At 45.2% G+C, this 22,544-nt stretch overlaps 1 protein-coding gene across 4 annotated transcripts in view; it reads left to right on the top strand.

Annotated features, from left to right (window-relative positions):
- The window catches only part of GFRA1 (GDNF family receptor alpha 1), a 211,867-nt gene that overhangs the window by 50,970 nt on the left and 138,353 nt on the right, over nucleotides 1-22,544 (top strand). For 3 of the 4 annotated variants that reach the window (XM_047826286.1, XM_047826289.1, XM_047826288.1), the window contains exon 5: nucleotides 11,428-11,442. The exons of the other annotated variant lie outside the window; for it this stretch is intronic. In XM_047826286.1, coding sequence (XP_047682242.1) covers nucleotides 11,428-11,442 — 15 coding nt within the window. The remainder of the gene's footprint in view (nucleotides 1-11,427; nucleotides 11,443-22,544) is intronic. 4 annotated transcript variants of the gene reach the window in all.

Genomic DNA, 22,544 nt, shown 5'->3' with positions numbered 1-22,544 from the left:
GAGTGGGTGACTTTAAACAAATGTACTGCTTTCCGGAAGAAAGACCCGCGCTCTGAAAGATTCATGGAGTGCCTATAGTGCACATTTAATTACTCACTCCCACCTCCCTCTGCAAAATACTAGCATTTATGTGATAGAGAGTGTGGGGCAATACTTTAGGGTTTAATGTTTGCTCACATAATAAACATTGATCCTGCTTCCTCAGGAATGAGTACGACTAGGAGAGAATGAATGCCCCTTTGCTGGACATGTTTTTTCCTATTGTTCCCCTGGGCTGCATCATTCGATGCCAGGGGGCTGGTGGCCATGGGGAGTAGCCTTTTTGCTTTTAGATCCAAGCAAGTACATTTTATTCCCTGCTTCTACTAAGTGCCTTCTGTGTGCCGGGTGCTGTGTTAAGGCTCTAGGGGCTGGGGCCACCTGGGTGGTTCAGTCGGTTAAATGTCGGACTTCGGCTCAGGTCATGATCTCACGGTTTGTGAGTTCGAGCCCCGCGTCAGGCTCTGTGCTGACAGCTCAGAGCCTGGAACCTGCTTCGGATTCTGTGTCTCCCTCTCGCTGTGCCCCTCCCCTGCTCATGCTCTCTCTCTCTCTCTCTCTCTCTCTCTCTCTCTCTCTCAAAAATAAATAAAGATTTAAAAAAAATTTTTTTAAAGGCTTTAGGGAATGGATGTGCCTTAATCCTCCTAAAAGCTTCTGTGATTCCCATTGTATTGGATGGTGATGTGGAGCCTTAAAGAGGGCAGCTAACTTTGCTGGTGGCAGAGCCAGGGTCACAGCTCAGGCACTGGGACTCCAGAGCCCATCTGTGTCCTGCCTGCACTGGCTCCCCCCCACCTGCCACTCTCCCTCTGTCCCCCCACCTCCCACTTCCTCCTCTTCCTGAATCCTAGAAGGATGACAGCTGCAGTAGCTGCACGAGTCTCTGTAGCTCAGGTGTATGTCCTTGTGTTGGACTGTCCTCCCTTCCCTTGACCTCTTCTTGGAATTCTCTTTTCATCTGGCTCTGCGTCTTGTCCCTGTGTCCTTATCTTACCTTAGCTGTTGCCATAAACCTACTGAGATAGTTGCGTTTTTTTTTTCAAAAAAGAGTGTTTGAAAAGTTTTTAGAAAGTCAGGGCTCACCTAGGTGGTTTCTGCAATTGGACCCCAAATCCATATGACGATAAAGGCAGAGGAAAAATTGTGGTTGGGGTTCCAGAAATAGGGGAGTTTAGATATGAGAAGGTATTATGGATAGGGCTCAAGTTAACTCCCTGGGGGTGTTTTTTTTTTTGTTTTTTTTTTTTTTTTTTATATTTATTTTTGGGACAGAGAGAGACAGAGCATGAACGGGGGAGGGGCAGAGAGAGAGGGAGACACAGAATTGGAAACAGGCTCCAGGCTCTGAGCCATCAGCCCAGAGCCTGACGCGGGGCTCGAACTCCCGGACCGCGAGATCGTGACCTGGCTGAAGTCGGCCGCTTAACCGACTGCGCCACCCAGGCGCCCCTCCCTGGGGGTGTTTGAGGGAATGAGGTACTTTAACTGTTGTCCTTTGTGTAGAAGGACAGTTGGGGGCATTCATTAAGACACAGTGTAGCACCGTGGTTAAGAGTTGGGCTGTGAAGCCAGACTGCTTGGGTTGAATCCCAGATCACTTGCTTCCCCGTGACCTTCGGTAACTTTAGCTAACCTCCTCGGTTTCTTTATATGTAAAATGAGAATAATAATGATAGCTAACTTTTAGAGTGACGGAGAGGATTAAGGCAGTCTGTGTAAAGAACTTGAAATAGTGGGTGATCTACTGAAGGCTCTGAAAACATATCAGTTATTATTAACGTTAAGATGTGTCTACCACACTCTAATATTCTGCCTTGGACTTTGGGACTTCAGTGGACAGAACATCATGGTGCTTTCAGCTTAGCTGCAGAGAAAGAGAGAGAAAAGGGCAGGTATGTATTAGTACACCAAGGAGATGTGCAGGTGGTTGGGGGTGCATAGCAGAGTCCCTAGGAAGGATTTCAGGAATGTTCAAGATAGAACTGTAGACCCGGAAAGGATGGCACAAGTTTTCCAGTCAAGCCGTCTTTGGGATCTAGAGCACTTAAATGGCTTGTCCACGTTTATGAAGAGGAATTATGGTAGAGCCAGGCCAGAACCTGTACCTCCTGAAACTGAGGTTGGGCCAGAGTGTATTGCATGGCCGAACCTCTTTCTTGAATACATGGGCCAATTTGCCGAAGCATATTTACTTCCCAAATCATCCTAATCAGCAATGCTTGATGTTGGGGGCGGCTTCTCTGAACTCAGACTTTAATTGTCTCTGGCTCCTGGGAGCTCTCCTGATAGTAATTTGTGCCAACCCATCAGAATAATGATGATGGCCGTTGTCTTATGTTTACTTTAAAGTTGTCTATCCTGGTAATGATCACCTGGCAAAGAGAGAGACTTATCCTGTTGGACATCTATAAATATCTAGTTTGAATTTAGAAAACTGGGCAACCAATCCAGTTAAAGCCTGGCGCTTGGAGACCTGCCTGAGGAATGCATGGGTGATGAAGTTACCCAGTTGGCTTGGAAAGAGCATCTTTTATGTTGGGTGGGGGCCATAGAAATTGATTCAGGAAGGCATGAGAACCTTAAAGATTTCAGATGGTTTATAATTTATCTGTAATGGGAAAAATACTCTACCGAGATAATATCTTGGGATAAATTTGAAACCACCAGCTGTATTATGGATGTGTTTGTGGATGTATGTGAATTGCAGGGAATGAAATTTTTTTTTTCCTGTGAATGTAATTTAGCGTGGATAAGATGACGAATAAGCAGTATGCAATAAGAGCCCATTTGATATAATGTGTGTAATTTTAAACTTAAAACCATCATGCTTTCGAACTGGAAGGGACCTCAGAGATCAAACCGGTTTGTAGCTGGAGGAACTGAATCCCAGAGAAGATGAGTGGTTTTGCCTCGAGTGTGAACTAGAATCCAGATATTTAGACTATTGTGTTTGGAGACTTTTTTAGAACATAAGGCTTGATTGCCGCAGGCTCTTTTTTTTTTTTTTTTTTTTTGTTGTTGTTAAGGAATAATGGTCTTATAGCATTGCTAATCGGAGCCAAACTGATTTCTTCTGGAAGGTGGACTGATGCTTCAGCCCTTTGCATATGTGGATGCTTAATAAAAAATACTTTCTGTGATTCCCCCCCCCTCAATTAATACTCAATTATGTAAGTTTAGGGAAATTCGAACAATATTATTTATCAAACTCTGTTGTTCGAGCTTTTAATGTGGCTTCTTATGATTTCTCAGTTAGGGGATTTAAAAGAATTCAGAGAAAGTCATGTATGCTTTTCAGAGAAAAACATTGGTTGCTAGAGGGATTGAGTTTAATATAGTTTCATATCATAGAGGTTTTAATAATGCAGTCTAAAGTATTTGTACATGAATTCATTAAGCCCAGATTAGTCTTATTATAATTACTCAAAAAGTAATTCAATTTAAGAGAAAACATTTTAAATGGATATAAAATACACTGTTAGCCGGGAAGCCATACTGTTCTACTTTATCAGCACCATAAAGTACTAGCAGATTTGAACATAACTTTCACAGTATACAGAATGCAATCATAAAAAGTATTATTCCTAAATCTATTTTTTTATGTTCTTTCAGTAGTTAAGAGCTTTATCCCTCTGTGCTAGGAATGAGATATACTAAGGATAGCATGTCATAAAAATCTTAGGGACTTACTAGCTCGCATTGAGTGCACTGCCTTCCCCAAGTCAGTGCAGGGTGATGTGTTACAGGCACACGGCCTAAGATTGATGTTGGTAGCACATTCTTCAGAAAATGTAGCAGGAAGCTACTTCGGGGCTTTAAAAAATTTCTTTCCTGACTCACAAATACTTAAAAGATGTTTAGTGAGTGCCATGTGCCTTCAGAGGTACACCAATGACAGGCTAAGTATTGGTCTTCATTTCCAACATGATACAAGGTGAGGAGAGGCCAGGAGCAAGGAAAACCATAGAACTTTCCCTAGCCTGCATCCAGAGTGAGACGGAGAAGAAAGAGGGGAAGAGATACAAGGCCCACCTGCATGAAAGAATGGGCTAGTTTTTGGCATCGAGGGCTGGAGACTGAGGAGTGAGGCCTTGCAGGTAGTGCTTAATAACCAAGAATCACAGGGCTGCGTTCAGTTTGAGCTGCCTGAGTGTGCCTGGGGGAAACCGGGGGAGCATGGAAATGGGCTGTGTGGTCACAGGGCTGCCTGAGCTGTCTGGCTTTGGAGACACAGAAAACTAATCACAGCTCCTGTGTGGTGCCATTGAGGCCAAGCCAGGAGCTCTGGAGGAGTCTTTGCTCTGGCTGTGCTCCAGGAGAGCACAGACTTGCACCTGGATAGGAAGGAGCTTAAGTGGCTTATTGTATTCAAACTTAAAAAATTATTTAATAAAGCAGCAACCCCCCCCCCCCCGCATTTTTTTTTAAGGCAAATTCTTCATAGAACTCCACTGTCCCTGGCAGAGTGGGTCTCAATTCCGCTGCCCCCATGCAGTCCCTACCTTCTTGGAACCCTGGGCCTCATGGAGCATGGCTTCAAGCATGGATGAAAGCCCAGGGCAGGGTTGCATGAGCCCTTTACATCGTGGCCTTGAGAAATAATGACAGGTCCAGAGGAGCTAGGCAACGTCAGAGGGGTGAGTGGCACCATAAAGAAAGACCAGGCCTGGCTTTCTGCAATTTCTGGGTTTTAATCACAACCCTTTAGATCATCAGGATGTTACCGGATCTTGGTCTCTGATATAAAACATTAAAAATCATTCCTTCATTAGGTGGTATTTGGGAATTGCTCCAGAGTTTCTTAATGGCATATAGCTGCATGACAAGAAGGAGTTAAAATGATCATTTTATTTTAATGGATTTTTTTTTCTCTTCTGATACAGTCCTATATAAGTCACAAAGTCTTTTCAAATGGTAAGCAATCAATATATGTGTGTTGACTAATAATCCTACAATGTATAGAATATTTCTGAGTACCAGTTATTGTGCATTTTTATATGTATTACTCATTTAATCTCCATAGCAATTTATGAGGTAGCACAGAAATTAGCTATTGTTATTATCTGCATGTTGCTGATGAGAAATGCAAGGCTTGGGGAAGTTAAAGTAATTTTCCCAAGATCGCACAGTCAGACGTGGAACCAGCTCTGACTTCGAGACTTGAGCTCTTTGCTATCCTGTTCTACTGCTGGTTCTTATAATAACATTAACTTTCACTTATTGAACGTGTACCGTAAACCAGCTACTCTGTGCTAATTGTTTTCCATGTATCTGGGTTGTCCCTTTGAATTCTAAAAGAAAGTTTTATTATCTCCGTTTTCTAAATGAAGAGACCAAGACCCGGAGAGAGGGCTTAAATAGCTAGCCCAAGATGGCCAGGATGGTGAACTAGCAAGGATTTGAACTTACTGTTATTTGATGCTAAAGTCCGTGTCCTCTGGTTTGCTTAAATTATTCCAGCTTGATCCTCGTGATAGCTGCAGGGGAGAGAAGAAGCTTCTGTCTCCCATCCCTGTCTTCTAGATGAGAACATAGTCTGCGAGAGGTTTCCTCCTTGGTTTCCATCTGGTCGAGGGGCCAGGACCCAATCTTAGGTCATGGGATCCAGTGGCCATGGCTATGCGGTAACATGACACTAGATTGTATTTGGGAGAGAAGGAGTTAACCCAGCTCTCCTTGGGAAGCACGCCTGCCATTTTTGGACCTCAGCTTTGTGAGTGTCCAGCACAGCGACTCTGGAGTGCTGGTATTCGACAAGAGAGGAGGCATTGGTGGGCCCACTTTTCAACAAAGAAAAGAAAGGATTCTCTTCATTCACAGAGTTTTATAGAAATGTAGAGACTGAATTCTAGTTGCCCTTCCTATTGACGTATATGAAATCTGGTTTTTGAAATCTGGCGAAGGGAGAGCTCAGCTGATCTTGAAACTGATTTTGGTTGATGGCGTACCTCACCCCCTTGGAGGAAGCAGTGTTCATTTCAGCTGTTCTCTATGTCTCTCCCTTTGCCCCTGGTTAGTTGGGTCCCGGTAAAATTTGCAGTGCTTTACTGTAAAAGCACTTGTACTTGAAAGAGAATTTTCTTTCTGTAGCTCAAACCACAGGAGGACTCACAAGACAGCTATCTCCCCAGGTGAGACTTCTTAAATGGGAGTTAAGTGCATGCATTTTCAAGAAACTAAACTCCCCTCATATATAATTTAACCTAGAAAAGAAAGCAAAATTGAGAGAGTACTATGATTACATTGTTTGAGAACTGGTAACTTCACCTCCCCCCGTCTCGTGGAAGTCGGGCACACTTTCTCTGTTTGGCATATCTTCAGTGCCGGGGGGTGTGGGCTGAGTGTGATGTTGTAATAATAGTGAAGTTTTCTCTAACCATCTCCATGGACTGTGGATTGAAATAGTAAATTATTCCTAGCAGGCTCAATGGGCAATGAGACTGCCATCCAGTTCTCCTCATAAAATAAAGCAATAGATAAATAAAGGAGAGCCAACTCACTTAACCCGCGTGGCTCTGTGCACTGCTAATTATTAACCCAGGCGCAAGAGAGGGGTTCACCCAGAGTGTAGTTAAATCATTTTTAATAGAGGTAAACACTAGCCATGTGGATGAGTAGGCACTCAAGAAAGTTTTTAATCAGCAACGCTTAGGAATCACCCAGTCTAATTGCCATAACTTATTAATAATAATAAGTAATCCAGTCTTTTTATGGCCCCTGTCTCTGGAGGACTCAGTGCATTAAAGAACTCTAGGGTGTGAATTCTCTCAGTGACTGTGGGGGAGGGGGCAAGTACCCTTGATGCTCATTCCTAACGGAAGAAACTGGGCATCAAGCTAAGAAAGACAAATATGAGCTCCTTTTGATTTTCTTCTCCCCACATCTGAGTCGCCATCTTACACATGGCCGGCCTTTCATCTATCTATAGGACCAGAATGGCTCCGGGGGGTGGGGGTGGGGCTGGGGCTGGAGAACAGGCTTTCTTTGTTCCTGTGGCTGATTGAGGGAAGTGAGTGTGAGCAGAGCTTTGTCTGAAGGAGTTTATTTCCTCTGCACAAGTGTCCCTAGTGTCCTTTGGGCTCAACCTGACTGTGGCTGGGTGGGTGTTGGTGACTCCCAGCCCTGTGCTTGTGTGATTTCCCGTTCCTGGGAAAGCAGGAAGGATGGCACTGAGTCTCACTCTCAGAGTGATTCTTAACGGCAGCTGTTTCTGTCAATTATCCCACTGAACCTGCCCAACACCAGGGCGTGGGTGTTAAAATATCTCCAGCTCATCAGCAAGGAACTTCAAGTGCAGAGTAGTGTAAGTGATTGACTCCCAAATAATTCTGAGCGATTGGTTACACTAAAAGGAGAATATGTCACTCAAGTGTGAGGGCCTTTTGAGTTTTATAAGTGACTAGTCCCTATGGCTTGGGGATTAGGGGTGATGGACATGAAGGTGGTTAGAGTATTCCTGTAGCTAATACCCTCTGAGGTCCAGAATTTGGGGGAGGTAAAATGTGGCCAAACAGCACAGGATTTACAGTCTTCTCACTTACTTTCTGTTCTTCTGCCCGTGAATCATGGGAGCCTGAGCCTGGATGGCTGTTTCAGTCTAGACAAGTGAAACTTTAAAGAAGGTACCCAAGCCATTATTATACAGAGCAAAGAGCTAACTAATGCTAAGAGCGGAATGATTTATGCCACAGACTACAAAAGACATAAATTTAGAGTGTAAATTACAAGATAACTCATGTGCAAAATTGTTGCAATATTTATACTGGTGTTTATTAAAATTTACATTTGAATAAAAAGGTGCAAAATGTAAATGAAGCTGAAAAAGGTTTTTTTTTTTTAAATTTTAAATAGCTTATACAAAATTCAAGAGTGTTTCTTGGAATAGAGGATATGAGTAGTACTCTATGCAGGTTTGTCTGCTAAAGCGTGAAATATACAATGAAACGGGAAGGGATAAGGTCACTAAATCCCTGCCTGAATTTCCTCCCTCCCTGCCCACTGATACTTTCCAGTGATTCAAATCACTACTGAATTTCAAAGGAAGTGCTCCCTGTCAAAAGCCATGGATAGGAGGTTGAGGATCGGGGACGGATGTCGAGACTGGATCCGTGTTTAAAAGACTAATCTTATTTCACTGATATTTTCAAGGTTGGAAATTTTTGTCTGCATTCATTAGAGGAGAATGATAAATCTCTAATTTGTACTTTGCTAATAATAGGGATGAGCTTTTGTGCTTCATTAAGGTTAAATGAATCTCGTGTAGTCCTGGCTGAATCTTTAGTGCCTTGTGTGACCTTGGGAAATATCTCCTTCTCTGGGACTCAGTTTCCTCCTCTGCAAATTAAGGGGTTGGACCAGATGAGTGCTAAGACACACCAGCCCTTTTTCCTTCCTTCCTGTGTGGGCTCATACCATGCCAGTCATTGAGGATCCACAAAGGTGATTAAGACCCATGACTCTTGTCCTCGGGAGCTTGTGGGCTATATAAATAACGAACTATAAGATGAGCTATAATTGCAAAGTGCACAATTTACTCTAGGAGCAGAGAGGTGGGAACAGAGACTTCCCTCTCTGTGGGGATAGGCACTGAGAGACTTCACAGTGGCTGTGACATTTGAAGGCTGAGGAGGAGAGCCACTCCAGGTGTGCAGGCTGGTCCGAGAGTGGGTGGTATGGACTGCGTGTTCCAAGCAACAGATGCACGTGATGGGTATATTTAGGGAGCTGCGCATGGTCCTTCTCACAGTCTCCGGACAATGTTGAGGCATGGCGGGTGAGTGCCGTCCTTCCACTGCCGTGTCGGAACTTGTACCAATGATGAATGGCGGAGGTTAGAAAATAATAGATAGTGTATATAAGTTAGGGCAGAGTCGAAGTTGTCCTGGAATGGCACCGATATGCCCATTTACATCCCAATTAGCTTTCGTGAGCGTGAGGGATAGGGTGGTGTTTCAGCCAATTGCCTGGGTCCTGGGAGCCTGCAACCTGACATAGCTGTGCCACAGCCTGCGTATGCCCTTGGGAGTGTGTGTATTGTGTGTGAACGACACCCTTCGCGAGGGTCACAGCTACGCCAGCGGAATGAACACCGTTCCCACAGGTATTCCCCTCCTCGCGGTCTGTTTAATCCACTCAGGTGTGCATCCCATCTGCACCTTTTATGGGCTCTCCACTCTCTGTGACCTCGTAGGAGCTGATGTGTAGCTCCTGGCAGCAAATGTAGATGTGGATGGTCCAGTTCTCATTTAGTTTCCAGTATGAAAATAAAGTTTTAAAATTCAGATTATGGACGTAAGGCATGGTCCGTGTTACAAATTAAAGTCGTACAGAAATGCTTACATAGGATTTCAAAAAGTGACCCCAGATCCCATCACCCGAAGACAAACATTTCCATGACAGTCTTTCTTCATGGAGATAAACGCTCGCACATGCTTCCGTACGCATTCGTAAGTGGTCTCGGGACACGCGTTCCCTGTTGCTGGCTGATTTTTTTCATTCAACAGTAATCAAAGTCTTTAAATAAAGATTTTCAATGGCTGCACCATAATCCATTTTGTGGGATAAATTATTTTTGGTTTGATTCCCTGTAGATAAATAGGCAAAAATCATTGTTTTGCCAGTATACACAATGCTGTGATAAACGTCCTTATAGACTCATTTTGTACCTTTACTTATTTCATTAGATTAAATTCCTGGAAGTGGTACTATCAGGTCAAGGACTATATATTTAACATTTTCTTACATATCTTTCTTACATATCTTCCAGAAGTTTTGTACCTGCCTACCACCCCATTAGCAGGGTAGGAGCGGGCTCATGTCTGGGTGCTGCTGTGTTCCTACCAGCACTGTATTCGACCTTAAGTTACTGAATGAGAAATATGAACAGATGAGAGAACTTTTGGGGTGATTGGGAGGCAGTTGAGAACAGAATGAGCCTGAATGCACATCTGAGATGTTGAGAACAGAATGAGCCTGAATGCACATCTGAGACGTCAGAAAAGGGGCGCCTGAGTGGCTCGATCGTTTTGAGTGTCCGACTTCGGCTCAGATCATGATCTTGTGGTTTGTGGGTTCGAGCCCTGTGTCGGGCTCAGTGCTGACAGGTCAGAGCCTGGAGCCTGCTTCAGATTCTGTGTCTCCCTCTTTCTCTGCCCTGCCCCGCTCTCTCTCTCTCTCTCTCTCTCTCAAACATTAAAGCATTTTTTAAAAAAAAAAAGATATCAGAAAGGACCTGGCGTATGCATAAATGTTCACCAAAAGACATGTACAAAGATATTCATCACAATTCCTAATTGTCAAACACTGAAAACAATCCATCAACATTACAAAGGGAAAATAACTTAGGATATAATCACACAGTGGAATAGTATATAGCAGTGAGAATGAGTGATATGCTGTGTGGAGCGTGGATGATTCCCACAGTCACTGTGGAGCAAAAGGCAGACAGTGTGAGTGCATTTCTATGAAGATTAAAAACAGGAAGAAACAAATGTAAGGTAGAAGGCATGCCAGTGCTTACCAGTAGAGGGATATTAGTGACTGTTAGTTTATGCTTTTTGTTACCTGTATGTTTCCCAGTACCAGACATAGTGCTTGGTATATGGCCTCGCAAGTAATTGTTGAAAAAAATAAAGTCACAGTTTTTCACCTTTTAAGAGACTTTGACCTAGGATGATAGGAAGATGTGGCATTATTAGTCGTGGGTTACATATGGAGAATTCACACAAATGTCTTTCTCTTTGATTTAAATAGGGAACCTTAGTATACTGGTAGAGCCTTCCTCTGTTTATTCTCTTGTGTGGTGGTGTTTTTGTGTTACTTGTAAACCAGGCAAGCACTTGGTAGTGGGTGAAAAGATGGGGTTTTGGAATCAGACATTTGGGTCCAATCCCCAGCCGATTGTTTCCTCCTCTGTGGCCTTGGGTGAGTTTCTATGGTCTCGCTTTCCCCAGTCTGCTGAATAAGGATGAGAATACAACCTACTCTAAAAGGTGGTTGTGAAAAATAGTAATATTAATTTTAATAATAACCACCAAATTCTCTACGTTTACTACGTGCTGGTCACTGAGGTAAGCTCCTAAAACAGAGGACGTAATTTGTTTGATCTTTCCAGTACTCCTGTCTATTTGTGGTTTAGGAAATTGTAAGCCACAGAGTTAGTTAAGTGTTGCGCCAGGATTTAAATCCAAGAGTTTCATTCCAGAGCCCGGGCTCTTAACCACTGCCTCTGAGTTAAGGGAAATATTGTACAAAGAGTGCCCAGCAAAGTCAACATATGTTAGCTGTGATTATCATCATTGTCATTTGCAATATCATTATTAATATTTTTTCTCCTCTCTCTCTCTCTCTCCCCTCTCTTCCCTTGGTTTTTCACCCTCCTGGCAGATATTTTCCAGCAAGGTAAGTTCACTGTCGCCTGCCTGCTTTGCCACTGGCTGTGATCGTCTGGGAACAAGGGTGTCCTCTGTGGGCAGAGGGTTGTGGGGCTTCACATTCTCTGTGGACTCATCACGGGGGCTTTAGGAGGCACCTGAGGATGATAGGTTCAGGTGGCCTGAAGTGCCATCAGCCTCTCTGGGCCTCTGCTGTCCGGCTTCTGCTTCCGGACCATACTTGGAGGTAGGGTGGGGGCTGGGCAGTGTGGCCAGGAACACTGGGGAGAGTCATGGCCGGGTCTCTGTCCGGGAACGGGTAGGCTTGGGACGCGTGGGGCTGGTGAGGAGCAGCTGTCTCTGGGGGGTTCAGATGGAAGATCCCTGTCCCTCAGGGCTCTTGCATCAGGGCCACCTGCTGCTTGGGCAGGGCTTCAGACGCCAGTTCCATGTGGAGGTTTCTTTGCTAAAGAAATGTGTCCCTGTCCTGAGAGGAGGTGTAGGTAAGATCATGGCATGACACCTTCAACCCAGGTGTCCCTGGAAACCCCTCCAACTGTGCCTGTGACAGAGATGGAGCCTGGCGAGGGCATAGAGTGTCTTATCCGTTTTGCCAGCCAAGGTCACGTGTTCTGGGGAGTTGGAGATGGGAAGTCTAACTGCGTCTTCTGGTTGCGTGTTTTAGTCCTCACTGAGGATGCACAGCCCCTGTGCTCTGGGGTGCAGAGGGAGGCTCGTGGGCACAGCCTGGTTGTACCTGCCAGACACACGTTAAGGGGAAGCCGCCTCTTCCCCCCCCCCCCACCCTTTTTTTTAGATCACAGTCTGAAACCACCCGGTAGGATCGGCAGGGCATAACTGTACTCAAGCTGGGCAATACGTTTGTGGCACGTGTTTGCTATGTCTTTCTTGAATCCAAGGCTGGCTCGGAATAAAAGACACTGGTTTAAAAATACATCTAGGCATCCCATAAATAGCTTCCGAATAATCTTACAGGCTTGATATTTTCACAACGATTATTTCAGCCCAAACATGCAGCGTGTGTTATGGAGAATGTCTGCCTGCTCTCTCTGATAGAAGCGCCGTTGTGGGTAACAATGAGGGGACTGTTGTGTTTGTCTTTTAAGAGTCTGGAGTCACAGACCTACTTTTATAAATAATTCATAAATCCCAACAAGCTATAAGTAATAAGTTCCATTTGGCTAGAGACTAAGAGATGAGCAAAATTGAAAAGGTGCCGTGACTGTTGATGTAGCGGGAGCCCTGTTGTCGGGGCCCCTCGGTGCAGTGTGTCTTCTTCCTTGACAAATTGGGGGTTCGCGGTGACGCTCTGGGAGGAAAAGAGGTTTTCTTTCTTTTTTTTTTTGCCTGAGCTTGAATCCACTCACCAGCCGACGCTGAATTGCATTTCTCCTTTTGAGACACGAGGCGCTCGAATTTGGGAAGTCTTCCTGGATCATGAGGGCTGAGGCCACCGGAGAGTGGGAGAGAAAAGGCTTGTAGCAGAACTGGCTTTTCTTCGAACCATTGTGAGCATTCACGGTTGTCATGGTTGGTATAAAAAATGGCTTATCAGGCTACCTATGTCAAGTTTGGCTCCTTTTATAATCAGTCATTCCATTTGATTGATGGGATTTGCCTGTCAGTAGCAATGATATGCAGAGCAAAAGTTATAATCATCTGCAAATCACTGGCTATCGGGACTTAATAGCATCTTCCAGAGACGGAAGCCGCTAGCTGCCCGTTGCCCTGCGTGATGGTGGGCGGCAGCTCCTGTGTAAGATATTACCAGGATTTCGAATGCAGAGAATTGAACTTGCTTTTGTGAATAATTTACATGGCTCCGGCCTTACAGGACCGTTACATGTGGAGGGACATTTCTCTGAAATGGTAGCAAAGAACCCACCAGCTGGTGCCCCTTCCTTACCTTTGCTTCCGGCCATTCTGCCAATGAAATTAATGCTCAGTAAAATGTGACAGTTAAAAGGTGTCGGATGGGGCATCTGGGTGGCTCAGTCGGTTAAGTGTCAGAGTCTGGATTTCAGCTCACGTTATAATCTCACAGTCTGTGAGTTCGAGCCCTGCATCACCCTCTGTGCTGGCAGGGTGGAGCCTGCTTGGGATTCTCTCCCCCTCCCTCTCTCTCTGCTTCTCCCCCCATTCATGCTCTCTCTCTCTCTCTCTCTCTCTCTCTCTCTCAAAATAAATAAACTTGAAAAAATGTGTTGGTGACAGTCACATCAAACCAAGACAGAGGGTTCCGTGTCTTAGAGATAGTCGAAAACGTGACTGCACGATGTCTCCTGTGGTTGAAACTCTGTTCCAGAATTGTACCATTAATTTGAAACACAGGGGGCCAAGCATGGTGCTTGAAATAGACAACCAGAAAGCTACGTGGCTTCAGATGAACAGAAACCACCGCGTCGTCGCTGAGGCCCCATCTACACACACGATGGGAACTCCGGGTGTCTTTGGCCTCCTGACCATGCCGTGGGCATCCAGGCCATGCCTGAGGAGTCACGGGCAGCTGCGGGAGACGCTGCTTTGCCATTGTGTTCTTCCGGCGGTGAGTGCGTGAGGCCTGGCTGCCCCGAGGAGTGCCTGCCTGTTTGGGCCGCTGTGCACCGTGGCGGGCTGAAGAGGGAAGTAGCCTCACAAGTTGACAACATCAGACACTCTCAGAGGAAACCGAAGTTATTTCCCCTGGATTGCATTATCTTTTATTTCACTACAGATCAATCTTGTTATAGTAGGTGACGGCTCAGCAGCTACCGCTGGGCCTTTCTTTGCGGTGTCCGTGCTGTGTGCACGTGGGGACGTGTTTCTCCCCCGCTCCTGTGCCATTTTATAGCTCGTTACATTTCTCTCTTCCGTAAAAGCCCCTTGCTGTGGCGGTTAGACCACAGGGCATGGGGAACTGTCAAGGACCAGTGGGCCCGCAGCTGGGCCTTCTGTCTGGATGAGTTCCAGGGCCACGGGGCTACATTTTCAAGGAGCCTTAATTGACCCATGTTCTCTGTGGACAGCAGAGCCCGTGTGCCCCTGGATGGCTCTCAGAAATTCCAGAGTGCCATAGAACTGCCTTCCCAACATCAGATGCAATTGAAAATGCTGTATGTGCACACGTGTCTAGAATCTTGAGTTTTAGAGCACTTTCATATCAATCGTTTAATAATGAAGCCAGGACCACACACACACACACGCACGCACGCACACACGCCTCATTTGAAGTTACTGAAGCACCTTTTGAATACTCCTCTAAAAGCTCAACCTTGAATCTGAAATTGAACAGAAACCGAGTGAGTGGCTTGGAAATCAGAGCAATGCCACTCAGCAGGGCATTTGAAAGCGTAAGTGGGCACAGTATAAAGACTTCACCATCGAGTTAATTCTCTGCTCTGTGCTGTGAACTGAAGTCCCTGATAGACTCTGAGCCCGAGGAGGCAGAGCGTTTCCTCCTGCTCAGTTCTCACCTGGAGCTGCGATCTTGCTATTTACGAGCTTTTTCTTTCGGCTCAAGTAATTTTTGATACCTCTCAAACATAGTGCACTTGTTTTTCCAGCGAACGGTATATAGGTGCCAGGCACTTTCTAGACCTTGAGGATAAGGGGACGGACACGACAGCGAAGGCTCTCTGCTTGTGGAACTTACAGTCTAGCTTGGGGGGCACTGGCGCTCAGCATGCCAATAAACGAGCAACATAAATTCTGAGAGATGCGTGTGGTGAAGACAGAATCACAGGATGGTGTGCTCGTGGCCAGGAGGGCTGGACGGGGCGGTTAGACAGTGCCCAGAAGGACCAGCTATTGGAGGATGTGGAGGAACCCCGATGGGCCAAGAACACCCCAGTGTTCCAGAAGGAAACCAGTGTGGCTGGAGCTCACAAGTGAGGAAGAGCGTCGTGTGAAATGAACAGCGAGAAGAGGGCAGGAATGTAGTCTGGAGATCAGAGGAAGGAAGTCAGCAGTGGGTTTTAAGCAAAACAGTGGTGGGGTCCTATTTCCATTCAAAATTGCCATACTGGTTGCTATGCAAATGCATAAGGACAGTGTGTGAGAAGTTAAAACCGGGACCAGGGCTGAGCACTGAGCAGGCTCAGGTGGGGCTGAGGTGGTGGTGGGGGGGGGGGGGTCTGCCCGCAGGCCCTAAGCATCCCCCTTAGTGGGTCTCTGCGACCCCATTCCCGGCCAGCTTGCCTCCACTGAGTGTCCCATTTTTTGCTCGCTTTACCTGTGGGGAGTAACATGCCCATAACTGACACCTCCTCTCCTTAAGGCTGTGCAGGTTTTGCTCATCAAGGGCATCGTTAACAGGCTCCTATACATATCTTTAGATTTTTAAAAAGCCACCTTTCTCCAGTGTACGTATACATGTGTATCATAGGTATCACATAGTTATGTGTTAAATGCTTAGGAGACCTCGATTTGGCTCCCAACAGGATTGCCTTTGTGGGGGCGATTGAGCCACTTGCTTTGCCCTGTAACCTCAATATTTCCACCTGTGAAATGAAGGAGTTGGGAAGAATCCTTGACCCCACGTGGCTTCCTGAGGATGCTTTATCTTGAGGGGTTTTACGTGGATTTGAGTTAATAGAGTGCAGAAATATCCCATACTGCTGGTTACGACTGTTATCTAAACAACTTGGGTGAATGCAGAGGCTTCCCTAGTGGCTGAGAATTAAGGTTCAGAGAACTGTGGCTTCAGAAGTGGAACCTACTCACACGGCCAGTTCGGAGCATCAGCTCTGGAATTCACAATGGATGGCATTGCTTTTACTAATTTGAAGAGAACAATAAATCATAGTTTGGTTTCTGGCAGCCCAGCCAAGCCTGGTAATAATTGTTGGGGTGGGCTTGTGGTGACGGATACCTCTGCCATTTATAATGTGCTTGACTTGAGCTCTTTTGCGTATTTCAAACTCTTGGGCAAACTGCTGAGGCTGGATCTTAGGTTTTCCCAGCCACCTCAGAAATCCCATCTATTCTGAAGCTCTGACCCTTGAACCATGAATTATGGTTCCCCTAGTAATGTTACACGTCACGAAATACTGTTTTCTTTGTGAGTGTGGGATTTGGGTGAATAAATTAAATTTATTGTAAACCGTTCCCAGGTAAAAGTTCCAAGTTGTCAGTTAACTAGCAAATGAGAAAAATGCGTTAACATTTTTATGGTGGAAAGTGGCTGTTTCACATTTCCCGTATGCTAACGTTTACTGTGCATGTATATTATTTCCCATTCTTTCCAGAACCAGTGGAACGTTCTGGAACGTCCAGAACGTTCTGGAAATGCATCCGCCTCTCCAGCACCAACTGAGCAATGTTACCATTTAATTTTACGTGGATTCACTTTGTGTGTATGTGTGCGGCGTATGAGGGCAAGGATAACCATATTTAAATTTTTTTTTTTTTCAACGTTTATTTATTTTTGGGACAGAGAGAGACAGAGCATGAACGGGGGAGGGGCAGAGAGAGAGGCAGACACAGAATCGGAAACAGGCTCCAGGCTCTGAGCCATCAGCCCAGAGCCCGACGCGGGGCTCGAACTCACGGACCGCGAGATCGCGACCTGGCTGAAGTCGGACGCTTAACCGACTGCGCCACCCAGGCGCCCCAAGGATAACCATATTTAAATAATCACATTATCTGGGATGCTTTATCACATTCGGTGTGGGCTGTGGAAGGTGGCCTGTTTCCTGCCAGGTGACCTTGGGATAGGTGGGTCTTTGTAACAGATGCATCTTGCGTCCATTGCAATCCCAGGGCATGAGTTTGGGGTGAAGTTGTCGAGGCTTTCCTCCCAGTAACTTGTGTTTCAAAATCGCCGCATCAGTAAAAGGAAACTTTTAGATCCTTCTGTTGAGATGGTTGCCAATAAGTTAAAATTATTATTTTATTGAGATAACAACAATGGTAATAGTAATAATAATTATGCCACATTTGTGTACCTCCTGTATTCCAAGCATTGGAACAGGAACTTTGCCTACATGTTCTCGTAGCCTATGCCCTCCAATTTTATGAAGTATAAAAATCCCGCTTTATGGAGGAGAAGACTGAGGCACAGAGTGGAATCGACCCAGTGACAGTTCTAGAACTAGTGAGCGGTAGAGCCAATTATTTTTTTAATTGAGAGGCTTTATTCTATAGAACAGTTTTAGACGTTCAGAAACTTTGTGAAGATAGCACAGAGAACTCACATATACCCCACGTTCTATTTCCCCTGTTTTTAATGTCTTACACTAGTATGGCACATTTGTTGCAATTGATGACCCAATACTGATCCATTATTATTCACTGAAGTCCATAGCTTATTCAGATTCCCTTGTTATTTTTGTTTCTTACCTAATGTCCTTTTTCTGTTCTGGGATCCTGTCCAGGAGACCACATTACATTTGGTTGTCATGTCTCCTTAGGCTCATCTTGGCTGTGACAGTTTCCAAGACTTCCCTTGTTGTTGATGACCTTGACAGCTTGGAGGAGTACTGGTGTTTTAAGGAATATATCGTAGGATGCCCCTCTCTTGGGCCTTATGTGATTTTCTCCCCTCATAATTAGACTGAGATTATGGATTTGGGGAAGATCACAGAAGGAAAGTGCCATTGGCATCACATCATATAAAAGGCATCTACCATCAACATGATCTATGACTATTGATGTTGATCTTTGTCACTTGGCTGAAGTAGTGTTTGTTGAGCTTCTCCGCTGTAAGGTTACTTTCCCTCCTCCCTTCCATAGTGTGCTCTAGAAGGAAATCTATCCATAGCCTACTGTTAAGGAGTGGGGAATTAGGCTCCATGTCATTGAGGGGAGAGAAACTACATAAATTATTCTTTTGCATGGGAGATTCGTCTCTTATCCTTCATGTATTAATTTATTCTATCATTTATTTAGATTGATATGAAGTCATGCATATTTATTTTCTACCTTGGGTTATAATGCAGTACAGCTTTATTTAATTTCTTGCTTTGGCCACTGGGAGCCTTTCCGGTAGGCTTCTTGTGCCCCTTTGACATATCCCTGTCAATTTTTGGTTGAGCACTTCTGCAATATTTTCTGATACTATAAGATGCATCAGGCTCACCTTGTTTGTTTCTCACCCTTGTCCTAGATTCAGCCATTTCTTTAAGAAGATGGAGGGTGATATTAGAAACCAAGATCTGGGAGCTAGGTGTGCTCATTGCTACTGGAGTGCCATTTCATTTAGGTCCTCTCAGGTGACAGAGCGAAGAAATACAAGTGTGCATTTTAACCCACAGATGTATGCATATCTGTTTCTAGTTGTAACAAGGTGTATCTGTGTTAAGCCTCAGTTCTTACTGAAGTCTCTGACTCTAATCCATTACCACATGGATCATCCTAGCCTCCTTCCTTTGCTTATCGTACATTCCCACTCCCAAGGTGAAACTCCTGAGTCAGGATTTTGAACCTAGGTAGTTTGATTTCTGGTCCTGCAGTATGCTGTTCTGATTTTTGGCAGTAATATGCTGTCCATGGACTTTTGAATACCCCAGGGGGGACACAGTCACAAATCCTTGACCCTTCCCAAGGCCCAACATGATGACACAGGTGCAGAGAGGTGAGGTTATTGAGTACATGTCTTACTTTGGGCTGCCATAATAAATATCATAAACTTTGGGGGATCAAGCAATAAACATTTATTTCTGATGGTTCTGAAGGCTGGAAATCCTAGATCAAGGTGCTGGTGGATTCTGTGTCTGCTGAGAGCCCGTTTCCTGGTTCATAGATAGCCATCATCTTGCTTTGTCCTCACGTGGCAGAAGCAGGGAAGGAGCTTTCCGGGGTCTTTTAATAAGGGTACTAATCCCATTCATAAGGACTCTATTCTCATGGTCTAACCATCTCCCAAAGGTCCTACTTCCTAATACCATCACATTGGGGTTAAGATTTCAATGTATGAATTTGAGAAGGAGACACAAGCAATCAGTCCATCGTGGTGCCTCTGTGCTTACACATCAGACCCAAGCTTTCTGTCATGACTTCGTGGCTAGTTCTAGCTCTGCAAGCTTTCTAAGTTGGTTTGTCTTTTCTAGAGTGGAGGCTCATTGAAGAGTGCCTTGTTTCTGAGCTAAGACATTTGTACTTTCTCCCATAGCCTGAGCAGGCCGAGGATGAAACAACTGATCTGTTTATAATATTCTAGCTGTTGAGTACTTAAGGTCCCCTGTACCTTCCTTGATTGATTGCTGCTTTTGGGGTCCAAGATAGACCAGTCCTTAAAATTGCTGAGTTTGTTCTGGGGACAGATTTGAGGCTGTGTTTTCCATTTGGGCATGAGGTTCATGAGACGTTAAGCCTGTTTATCTCTTTGGGCTGCATCCACCTGCCAATTTCCCCTAGCTTTCTCTCTCTGATGCCCCTTCCCAGATGCCTGGGCTAGTGCACTGTCCCCTCCAGGCACAGGAAATGTTCTAACTTGGAGCCTTGCCCGTGACAGCCACTTTCATCAACTGGCCAATGGGGGCACCTATGAAGACAGCTGGTGACCATTTGCTAATGCTCTCCTGCTACCTCTGGTGCACCTGGTCCTCTCTAGGCCAGCAATCAAGGAGTGGGGGGCTTGTGAACCCCAAGAAGTCAGGAAGCTTCCTTCATTTGTTTTTGGAACCTGGCTTGTCCCAAGCCATGGAACATACAAACAGTTGTAGTTGGCTTATTTATATATATTTCTTCATAGCTGAAGCACCCTTTGGGGATGTAGTTTGTGAGCTGATAGAGATGTGTTCTTTATACTTGACAGTGGATTTGGTGACATGTTCCTAGGCTGATGGCTGGATCTGGGCACTAACTGACAAGCATCTTTCTTCTAGGGAACACTGAGCCAGACCTCCTTGATCATTTCTTGGCACCCCTCCCCCATCTGGTCCCATTCATCTCCATAAGCCTCTACCAGATTGACCCCTACTCTTCAAAATGCCCATTGCACCTCTGTGCCTTTGGATCTGTTGATTGCTCTATTTAGAGTATTTTCTCCTCTTTTCAGCAAGCCTTGTCCTGCTCTCCTCCTTACACTCAGAAAACTACCCAGGTTCTGCCATCATGGTGGCTGGCCCAGGAGTAGGTGCTGTGGGTGTTCATCCTGATGCTGATGCCTCCAGTGTATGTGTGAGCAGTGGACTCTCCTTTTCACATGGTCCTCTAATGTCTCGTTAACACAATATTCACAACGATTGTGACATTTTACCTAGAAATCATTGAGAAGGTGCCACCCACTTCCCCTCCTAGATGTGTCCCTGCTTCTGCTTACTCTTCAAAATTCAGCCTAAATCCTCACTGCTAGGTTATCGTAACTCACTCCCACCCTTTTGGGTGGGGAATTCTGCCTTCCACTCTGGACCGTCCCACTGTTCCCTCTGTCAGCACTCTCTCATGTTGTCGTAATGACCTATTTAGCATCTGTCTTCCCACACCAGATTGAGCTCCTAGAGAGAAAGGAGCATTCCTTTTATTTTCAATCCCTACCACATAGTAAGTGCTCAGTAGGTGTTTGACACAAGAAAGTGGGACAAAATAACAAGGCTCAAAGGAATTCGCATTTTGTGTATGTCTGGGGTACGTGTGGGGGGGGGGCGTGCGTGTGTGTGCACGTGCACATGTATGTGTTGCTTTTATGTGTGACTGTCCAGGTTCTTTAATAAAGTTGAGATACTGTCCCTACTTTCCAAGAGCTGGTGATTTCACTGGAGACCCAAGGCCAGTCAGTCTGTGGACCTGTGGGTGCTGTCCTCTCCCAGTGTAGGAGGCAGTCAAAGAGGATGAGGGTCCCTGGGAAAGGGGAGACAACTGAAATAGTGGAGCTGGAGATTGTTTTGAAGGAAGCAGAAGATCTGAGCGGACAGAAGGAGGGCAGGTGCGTGGGTGGGTGGGGTCTGGGAGGACAATGTGGATGGAGGTGGAGACAAATGCAAGCATGGTGTCGTGTATATGGATGTTGAGGGGGCAGTGAACCTGACAGGTTCTGGGTTGGGCCAATTATGGAGCCTTCACTATCTGTTGATTGCCAATAACCTCTTTATTTTCTGGTGCTCCCTGGCACTCCCGTATGATTGAGAAAATTTTGTCTATCAAATGAATAGTATTGGTTATTGACTTTTCCCATTTTTTATTATTCATTTCATTACTCCTTTTGTTACTCAAAGGTGACCCATCAGCCAATGACCATTCCTGATCAGCTCAGTGAATGTTATATCCCTGAACTGATAAAATTCCAGTCCATAAAAAATCAGCTTGCTATTTTAGGTGACTTGAGCAATGGTTTTAAAATCTAGGCAGCAAAGTTAAACTTGTTCTAGGAAACCCAAGAAAACCATTGTAATTTCTTGAGCAGAGAAATAGCATGTATGGGCATGTGATAAAACTGTGCTGGGTGTTGGGCATCAGAGGATAAAGATGGCCTCTCCTTACTTGGCTTGTGCAGGTGCATACATGAACTCACTTCTTCCCCAGAATAATGCTCTCAGGTTCACATGCTCATTTATCTCCATTGTTACCCCCATTTTTTAGCCACTAAAATAGATTCAGAAAGCTTAAGTAATTACTTTGTAAAATGTCTCGTAGTTAGAGAAGGACTGAATCTGAGTTCAGACACAGGCAGTTGGACTCGTACTGAATTCTCAATGACCCCATCGTACATCCTGGGGGGACCAGGAGACTGCGTTGGGCTTTCCAAAGGATCAGGATAGACAGCGCCATTATCACACAAGACGTCCCAGCCAAACCCCAGAGAAATGAAAGCATATGTCCAGCAAGAAGACTCATGAACCCAAGTCTTCATAGCTGCTTTATGCATATAGCCAAAGATTGAAGATAGCCCAGGTGCCCATCAGTAGGAGAAAGGACAGTTACTATACCTGCAGAATGGAATACCACTCGAAAACAGAAAGGAGCAACGTGTTGATACGTGCAACATCGATGAATCTCGGAAATGTTGGGCTGAGCGAAGGAAGCCTTTCACAAAAGAGGGCACTGTGTATAATTCCATATATATGAAACTCTTAAAACTAAACTATGATGGACAAAATTCCGAACATTGATTGCCTCTGGGGAAAGGAGAGTGAAGGCTGACTTGGAAAGAGGCAGGAGGGAACTCCCCGGGCAGATGGTAATATTCTGTCT

The sequence above is a fragment of the Prionailurus viverrinus genome, chromosome D2, assembly GCF_022837055.1.
Source record: "Prionailurus viverrinus isolate Anna chromosome D2, UM_Priviv_1.0, whole genome shotgun sequence".
NCBI classification, from domain to species: domain Eukaryota; kingdom Metazoa; phylum Chordata; class Mammalia; order Carnivora; family Felidae; genus Prionailurus; species Prionailurus viverrinus.
The sequence above is the reverse complement of the archived record's forward strand: the minus strand, read 5'-3'. Positions and strand labels throughout refer to the sequence as shown.